General features: G+C 48.0%; 1 protein-coding gene across 1 annotated transcript; it reads left to right on the forward strand.

The window, feature by feature from the left end:
- The first annotated feature begins 1,495 nt into the window (after nt 1–1,495).
- On the forward strand, nt 1,496–3,098 carry LOC109779071 (gibberellin 2-beta-dioxygenase 6-like). The gene is made up of 2 exons (XM_020337669.4): nt 1,496–2,120; nt 2,216–3,098. Exons 1-2 carry the CDS (start codon nt 1,630–1,632, stop codon nt 2,826–2,828), a joined length of 1,104 nt encoding a protein of 367 aa, XP_020193258.1. The 5' UTR covers nt 1,496–1,629; the 3' UTR covers nt 2,829–3,098.
- Nucleotides 3,099–9,808: the final 6,710 nt, after the last annotated feature.

Below are 9,808 nucleotides of genomic sequence, written 5' to 3' on the forward strand. Positions count from 1 at the left end.
GGCGCATCATCATCAACAGTGGCCCCTTGTCCCCTGGGCGTCTAGGCGTCTCCTCATAAAAGACCCCAGGTGGCCTCCTCGCTAGCTGCGGTATGCTCGCGGACGCTCGTTCCCGCCTCTCTCCAGACGATGACACTGATACGTCTTCAATGTATCTGTAATTTTTGATTGTTACATGCTATTGGATTATCTATCTTGGATGTTTTATATGCACCGCACCAGTGGCGCTCGGCCAAGTCTACGCCGGCACCAACGCGGAGTTCAAGGAGCAGATGGAGCTGGTACTCCATCACTCCGTCGTCCACACCAACGGCCCGGCTCTGCCACCGCGCTCCTCCCCGTGAAGCCGGAGCCGGCTTCCCCTCCACGCTCTTCGCCGCCGCGCAGTCGCGACGACCAAATCAGACGTCGTCTCAAGGAAGAGAGGCTCTCGCCGCCGCCCAGCACATCGTGAAGGAGGAGCGGCTCTCGCCGCCGCCGCCCCGGCGCATCATGAAGGAGGAGCGCCACTCGCCGCCACCGCCCCTGCCCAAGGTGCGCAGGTGCATTCTGCACTACCTCCGCAGTGGCTCCTCACTGTCGTCGTCCCGGAGCGCCATGACGGCTCAGGAGTACGTCGACCAGGAGCAGCGCCAGCGGGACAGACGCAACGCCGCTCGTCGAACCCAGTTTGCGGACTCCGACGTCCCGCCGCCACACATCGCGACGGACGTAGACCTGGCGTACGCCTGGGCCCTGGACCGCTCCGTGATGACGCCGAAGACGTCCAAGCATTGTCTCTGCCGCCTCGACGGGGAAATGGCCAGGTATAGCGAGGAATGGTCCCTCACCGAGATCGCCGCCGCCGCCAACGATGACGCCTCCAACGACTGCCGCCCTCTCCCCCAGCCCACGTCCTCGATGGTCGCGGCCGCACCGTGCACGACACAGGAGGAGGCGGAGAGGATCATACGCGAGCGTCAGGCGGCCGCCGGGAAGCCCCGCCGCTGCGCCACCACCTTTCGCCGCCCCAAGTCTGATAATGACGACTCCGACGGTGGCCCGGGCGACGATGACGAAGGAGGAGCAGCCGGCCAGCCCGACATTGGCTGCGAGGTCACCGTGAACTGTAAGATAGCTTAGGGTTTTAGTTTTAGGTTTTTAGTTCACTAGACGAAATATCGTTTAGTTTTTTTTATAAATTATCCTACTTTCAATGAAACCCGCCGTGTTTATATCAAAATTCGCCATGTTTGTACGAATTTCGTCCGGTTGGTTTGAGTTGTTGTGAAAATGTATACGACTAGCGTTGGATGTTGACCTCCCACATCCGTGTACGTGGACTGGTCCTCCTTATCCACGAACGAACGCGGAAGGTTTTTTGTGGGTTGCCGTTAGAGATGCCCTAAAGCGACAGTTTGGAACTGTGTTTGCGGCAGGGGTTTAACAGTGTGCGACGGACGGTTCTCCTCACTGTCCTATATATACGCCTCTGGTCTCGCTTCGGAGCTCCTCCGTAGAAGCGCGATTGGTTTGCCGTAGCCAGTGCCCAGTGGCGCGCCCAGTGGTAGCTAGCGAGCGAACGTGTGCCACGACTCCATCATAAGCTATACGTACGTGTCTAAGCTAGCATCTATCTCTAGGTCGACCATGCTGGCCTTCGCCGAGGGCACGAGCTGCACGACCACCGATCCGCCTCTGGCGGACAGCTACCGCGCGCTGCTCTGCAGAGGCGAGCTCGAGGGCGGCGGCGCTGCGCCGGCGCATGCGTTGGAGAGCCTGGCCATGCTGGAGCTTGATCTGCCAATTATCGACTTGAAGCACCTGACGAGCCGCGACGCAAGGGAGAGCAAGGCGTGCGCGGACGCCATGGCGAGAGCGGCGTCGGAGTGGGGCTTCTTCCAAGTGGTCAACCACGGCGTGGGGCGGGAGCTCCTGGAGGAGATGAGGCGGGAGCAGACGAGGCTGTTCCGCCTCCCGTTCGGTACCAAGGACAAGGCCGGGCTCCTCAACGGCTCGTACCGGTGGGGCAACCCGACGGCCACGTCGCTCGGGCAGCTCTCGTGGTCGGAGTCCTTCCACGTTCCGCTCCCCAGCATCTCCCGGGAAGACTGTGACTACGGAAAGCTCAGCACATTGAGGTAGAGTACGTGCGTAAGCATGCATGCAAGCCCGTATGCATGCTTGATTACTTGCTCGTCTGATGGCTGATGAGCAAAAGTTTTGTTACTAGCAGGGGAGTGATGCAGGAGGTGGCGGACGCGATGTTGCGAGTGGCGGACACGGTGGCCGGCACGCTGGCGGAGAACCTTGGGCACGAGGCAGGGGGCAGCGAGTCGGCGTTCCCGGCAGGGTGCGACGGGACGACGTGCTTCCTGCGGCTGAACAGGTACCCGGCCTGCCCGTTTGCGGCGGACTCCTTGGGCATGGTGCCGCACACGGACAGCGACTTCCTCACCATCCTCTGCCAGGACCAGGTCGGGGGCCTACAGCTCATCAAGGACTCCCGCTGGGTCGCCGTGAAGCCCCACGCCGACGCGCTCATTGTCAACGTCGGCGATCTGTTTCAGGCGTGGAGCAACAACAGGTACAAGAGCGTGGAGCACAAGGTGGTGGCCAATTCCAAGGCGGAGCGCTTCTCCGTCGCCTACTTCCTGTGCCCGTCGTCGGACTCGTCCGTCGGAACATGCGGCGAGCCGTCGCCGTACAAGCCGTTTACCTTCGGAGAGTATAGGAGGAGTGTACATGATGATGTCGAGAGAACCGGGAAAAAGATTGGACTCCCCAACTTTCTCAAACGTTCTACGGTTCACGGCCTCGATGACGACACGATGGACCTCTCTTCTTAACATTGTGAACTCAGTCTCACCGTCCACAGTTCGGAATTGGCACACCACAATGATACGTATGCTTGTGCGTATTCTAAAAAAAATCAGATGACCTTGTGACATACATGTAGTACAACGGCGGAGCCGTCGACTCCAATGAATGTGCTAAGGTATGGTACCATTCGGTTATACATTTGTTAGGGATCCTAACCGATGTGGTATCATTCGGTCGCACATGAGAACGTTCAAGCACAAGTCACATGGGATAGCTAGACCGGTAGTAGGATGGTGGTCGCGACATGCTGCCAGATGGCATCTGTAGGATTTGTTATTGATGTATATTATGGTGACTTAATACATGATAAACGTTCATACTCATCGTTCAGGGATATAAGCATCTATGTTGAATCTCGTCAACAAATCTCGGTGTCATGTTGTGATTGTTGGTCCTAATAAAACCAATGCGCACGTCAGATTTCTAACAAAACAGAAGAGGCCCCTTTGCAGCTGCTCACCACAGACTCATAGTGCTTGCTGGTACTTCATGGTCTGTCCGACTCCATCTTCCAATGACACACAATTTTACCATCAATTCGGTCTTACTTGTCTTTTAACAAAGTTGACACGGGTCATTCCACTATCGAAGAGTTTACAATGGACACATTATCGTGAGTGGTCCAGAGTAAAAATTGTCATGAAGCTTTTCACAGAAAGGGTGTGATGCAAAAAATAATTGCACCAAACTTCCTATGGGTCCTCGTGCTTGTCGTTGCCTTGGAGAAGTTAACCACAAAAATTAATACCCCAAGCTCCGAGAAGGCACCATTGCAGCTCACCCACTGTGCAGACCTCAGACTTGGCCCACCACAAGGGACAAAACCATTGCTGCTAAGGCTCATCCGTTAGGTCGCTCATACCTGTTACTCCCTCCGTTCTTAAATATTTGTCTTTCTAGAGATTGCAACAAGTGACTACATACGGAGCAAAATGAGTGAATCTACACTCTAAAATATGTCTATATACATCCGTATGTGGTAGTCCATTTGAAATCTCTAAAAAGACAAATATTTAGAAACGGAGGGAGTATATCCTTGAGTCGCCGCCTTCCCATGATCGAGTGATGGAAAAACATTAGAGTCCCCTCTATGGCTCTACCTTGTGCAAGCCCTGCTTGGACCGCTCCCAGAGAAACGCCGCCACTAACGTGGTGACAAACTCATGTACAACATCTCGGAAGCCACTGCCGACACCAGATCTAGTACCAGTGCGAGGGAGATGATGCCAGAGAACACACAATTCTATGAGAATGTCATAGTAGCGCCACCCTAAAAGATCGAGATGCTCGCTAACTCCTAGAGTCAAGATGGCAGGAGTCGGGGCCCTCTTGTTGCTGGAATGACACCATGGCCATGGAAGTACTACTGACGAGGAACCCTAATCATATCCTAAGTATGAGTCAGCACCAAAATAACCCTCCCCACAGTTACCGGAGATCACAATTTTATTTGATTAATCCAATATAAAAACCTATGCACAACCTCAAAAGTGTACAAAAGATTATCGTCTTTTCTATAATCACCATGAAAGGTGGACCCCGAATTCTTATGATCTAATTCCTATAATCACCATGTGCTAATAATCAGCTCACTCTCTAAAGCACACCTAGTCTCTTGCAGCTTGCTTAAAGTTACTCGACTTTTCGCCTTCTTTGTTGCTCGGGGGAGGATTCTTCTAGCATCCTCAACATGTCTCCAGCTTTTCAGAAAACAGAGCATATATATCTTCACATCCCTGTTTGCTACCATTGACCGTCAGCAGGTAATGAGATGAATCTTCCTTCCTTCTCATGTACTCCCTCTATTTCAGAATATAAGGTGCATCGATTTTTGTGGAAATCAAACTAGAACAATGACGCTCATCAGATTACACGCAAAATGACAAAGCTACTGTGCATATGGACAGCAACTTGTACAACAGTCAGCCATTTGGGTGGTTAGCTGCATTTTTGTCATATCCAAAAGTCATACGAAACTGTACAACATATGAACGCAATTCATCTGTCATGACATAAAAGTACAAATATTTGCATTGGAAAATAGTTTTTTTTGCGCGGAGGCCACTTTGAATTAAGTACTCACCTAGTCCAGATAGCGTTCGTAGGTAAATTCGAATTAGATAGTATTCGTAGGTAAATTTGATAGTATGCGAAGAAGAAATTTCATCCCTTGTAAAAAAAAATCACTTACTATAGCTCTGTGGGCACATGATGAGCGTCACGTGCAAAGGCAACCTTCTCTATCGATCCTGCCGCAGGCATCGAGCTGATTTGACGCTCAGGAAACGGGCCGAGCTAGGGCAAGCTTTGTGCTGCCGCCGATGTGTACGTGGCGAAACATAGACTCCTCAAATGGGCCGGAAAGTTTTCTTGTGTGTGTGGTGTGGGTTCGCTGCCAAAAGAAGTGCCATTTGCTGCACGCCTCTGTTTCGGAATATGTTCGACTGTTCAAGTAGATTTCTACACGACGCACGTATGAGTAATGGCCATACAATTTCAAAAGGCCTCTGTCGTTGTTGGGTGACACTTCCCTCTCATTTTTCCTTTTATTTTTGGGAAAAGTTGTCCCTGCATTATATTCAAAGAAGGCACTCGTATATTACACCAGTGGGCTAGAATATACACTTCATCGGCACCAGTAAAGGGCGCGGAACTAAAGTAGCATAAATTTTTACAGGATGCACGCAACCATGTGAAGGGTGCAGCATGTCATGTGGCCTTGAATCGGACCGGTCGAACGCTCGAATCAGCCTCCGATAGTGCCGCCGGAATCTTTGAATTTTCAAACTTGCCTCTCTTGGCACTTCTTTTCCGAAAGTTGCCCGTCTCTGCCATTATTATTTTCTGCCGCCCAAGCATCTCAATCTCGCGTTATGTGGCCTCTGGGGTAGACGTTCACGACATGCATGAGAGTTTGAAGCCATGTCCAATTATTTTCTGCAGAACACGATCTGAAAGACATGTTGGACAATCTTTATGGTAATACCTGGGCCGATGCACCGTCCAACTAGTAGTTGGTGTACCATATTGATATGTTTCAGTTAATTTTTTTTTGCCCAAAATTGCCATAATGTTTACACTGTAATTGTCATAGAGTTTCACTATATTTGCCATGATATGTTTCATATATTCTTTTTTCTTCTAGATTTAAAACTACCTTTATATTTTTAACTATTTTTCATGGCCAATTTTATTGATTGACCATGGCAATTTTAAGTAATTAACCACGGTAAATTTAGTTCATGGGTCATAGCAATTTTTAGTAATTCATCATGGCAAATTTAGTTTATAGATCATGGCAATTTTAGTTATTTTGACCATTGAAATTATTTTTTGTATAAACCATGGCAAAATTGTGCATGTATCATGGTAAATTTAAGTAATTTATCATGACAATTTTTAATTTATGGTTCATGGGAAATTTGAGTCAGTGACCATGCATTTTAAAAGTAATTGATGATGAATTTCTTTTTAATTTTGAACCATGTCAAAACTATTTCATGGATTATGGCAATTTTTGATAATTCACCATGGCAAATTTAGTTTCTAAATTTCCCGTTTTATAACATGTCAAAATTTACTTTAAACGTAGAAGAATTATGTGCAATAGACATGTCAACTTTAGTTTAAATTATGTGCAATAGAGTTTAAACATACTTTTTTTTGGGTTTAAAGTTGACATGTCTATTGCATATAAATTTACTTTAAACATATAATTTCCCGTTTTATAACATGTCAAAATTTACTTTATGTGCAATAGACATGTCAACTTTAAACCCAAAAAAAAAGTTGTCGAAACATATTGATATGGGATCTAATTTCAAAGTTCTCGTTGCGATGGATTTAATGGTGAAAACAGTTTTTCAATTGGATTTTTCATTTAAGAGATAAAACATTTTAAAAACTGAAAACCTGAAAGATTCCTGCCGACATCATCAGTTTCGTCACTTGTGCATGCATGTGGTGACGTGACGCAATCTGTAGTCATATGGCGTGTGGTTGGGTGTTGCTTCCATCACACGTGTGGTGGTTATCGGCGTCCCTTTTTCAACCCTATTCGACCAGTCCTTCATCGCCTTCTTTATTTTCAACCATGTTCACCTTTATCTTGCTTCAGACTCACTCTAAGGCTTCATCATTCTTTCATCTTCTTCTTTCTCTATTTCTTTTCCTTCTGTGCAATAACTTGACTTGACTTCACATGAACTCATCAGTTCGCCGTGTTACATCTCTTTGCAACTTCATGCCATCGTTCTTCCAATGAACACTTTGTACACTCTAGTTGCGCATCCTCTTCCTGTTCTGTCGGATCTCCATGGTTTTTCGAACTGAAATTGATCGACTCTTTTTCCCCTGTCCTTACAGCAGTACGACAGATTAAGCCATCTCGCACCTTAATATTTCTTATATTGTGACTTGATTAGTTACATATACCACTACAATCGCATTGTTTCACCCACACATATTCCTCTTCCACTTGATCTTTTCGTTTGTGGTAACCTATTAGATCTTATTTTGTTAAGTTACGTTCTGCGAAACTTGCCATTTGTTTCTTTTCTATCATAATTTCCATTAACTCTTAATTTTTATGTTGCCAACCTTGCCAGACATAAAGTATCATCACTAGTTTCTGTCTTTCAAAGTTTCCTTACAAGAAGGGCTTACATGTCAAAACGATCGTCTGTCGCGGTAGGTGGATGCAGTTGCGTTGGTCGCTGGAACACTCGTTGTTTTGTTTGTCAAGATGGTGGTGTGCATCGTTTGGGCGCCAAGAGTGCAGCATGCCATCGCCTGCCGCATTAGATGTGGGTGCATTTTTGAGTTGATGGGTGGGCTGCTGAACTACCACTATTAGTGTGCCATCGTCTGCCGCATTAGATGTGGGTGAATTTTTTAGCCGACAAGTGATGGATGGGCATGGTAGGAACCACTCGGGGCATGATCTTATGTTCGAGACTATCAATGTGCCATATGGATCGATGAGGTACGAGATGTACATGTATAATAAATTTATTATCGTCTACTCTGAATGTCTTTGAATGTCAGAATGTTTTTCTTAATGTGTTTGTGGTTATGCAGTTTGGGTACCCATGGAAGAAGAAGCATGCTAACTTAATGGCAGCTACTGCACAAACTGCCAGTTCCTATCATGCCACATAACCTCGCCGTCTTCCACGCTTCACTCAATGGCCATTGGTCGCGCCTATAAAATGTGAATGCTAGGTCCTAATATAGTGCATTCGATGCCCACGCTCTATATTCATCACTGTTAGGTGTAGTTTGCCTGACTTCTCAGTTTCATTTAGTATGTTCGTTTGAACCTCCAAACCCTTAGGTTCGAGCCGCTGTGAAACGTAAAACCCTACTCCTGCTTTGGTGGATTGAGTGGAAGAGCACGATGACACGCAGCGCTCAAGCCCGGCAAGGTGGCCTTGGGAGAGCATCTACGCGCGTACAAATGTCCAGGTCCGAATCCTTTGTTCGTTTTCCTTGGCCCTCCTTTTATAGTTCAAGGGGTAACCACAGTGGCAAAACAGTCTTTATCTAGTGATTAGATGGCTAACAGTGTTATCATACCTAACTCTAGCAGTTAGGACAAAGTGCAGTAAATGCACTACTCGGTGTCACGCTGAGGGAGTTGCCCGGCAGGCCCGCTGCGCCGCTTAACCATCTCTTGCTCATCATCTTGACACGCCTCTGGGTGGGTGTCATTTAGGGGTAATCTGTCTTCCAAGTGGCTGCCACATGCCTAGTGGAGGCCACTTAATCATCTGAGGGCTCGACACCGCATTGATAAGTGACTTGCGTTGCCGTGCGGTGGAGCAGTGGTGCCTTGGCGGGGCGTTTGGCCTTGGCGATCCCGGCAAGCTTGCCGGGGAAATCTTGGGTTCGTCTTTGGGGCGGCCTCGACCCGGTCTGGCTCTCCTGCCCGGCAAGGGAGGCTTTCCCAAGTTGGCGTCTCGCTATTTTGGTTCGTCTTGGTCTTCTTGATGCTCTCCTTGATCTCACAAGAGCGGCTTCTCTGGGTTGTCCTTGCTTTATATGTTGGGGATGAACAGACGACAACTGCACACCTGTGTATAAGTCAACGAACGTAAATGTTTGTTGCACCGACACCGTGAATCTTGGTGCAACTAGACCACCCAGAATCTGTATGCCCCCAAACCTACATGTTGTATATCCCTTCCCGTTCATAGACGACGTACGCAAGGAGCAGCCAGTAGTGAGGCTAACATGAATGTATGGGCACACACGCACACACAAAAACTCAGCCTCATGAAACTAACCAACTTAGAGTGACCTGTACAACCTAATTTGTTGTTCTCTCGTGTATATTTGGCCATATTTTATACTTGTGTTAAAGAAATCTAGAGGATACAATATCAATTTTATCGGCATAATAACCATCAATATAGTATTTTGATCAAAATACCACTCTAATAGAGTCTTCATCGGTCTCAAGGCGTCACAATTTATGTAGGGCGCTCCATACCATGCCTGCAAGCCTCTATATTTGAAGAGGTGTGGGTGTTGGTTTGGAGGGTGTGCCATCCACCAACTGTTCGTGCAGTCCTCGTCCTACCACGTGGCGCATCTACTCTCCATAACAATGTCATTGATAGGAAAATGACCATGCCACAAGGAAGCATGCCAATTAATGGCAGCAACGGCGTGCCAACTGTCCGCGGACACTACCGACACGCTTTCCTGATGCCCATCGCAATGACTATAAAAAGGTCATCACCATGGACAAATAGCTCACAACCTCCACTTCCAACATTGTTGCCCATGCCCACTTTCTCCTTTTTGGCTGCCATGCCTCTTACTCCGTTGCATGACTGGGACACGCTCTTCGAGGAGGAGGAGCAGATCTTGGACGAGGAGGAAGCGTTGGAGAAGAAGGATGATCTCATCGCTGAGGAGCAGGATGATACGTCTCCAACGT

The sequence above is a fragment of the Aegilops tauschii genome, chromosome 4 (assembly GCF_002575655.3).
Source record: "Aegilops tauschii subsp. strangulata cultivar AL8/78 chromosome 4, Aet v6.0, whole genome shotgun sequence".
In the NCBI taxonomy this organism is placed as follows: Eukaryota; Viridiplantae; Streptophyta; class Magnoliopsida; order Poales; family Poaceae; genus Aegilops; species Aegilops tauschii.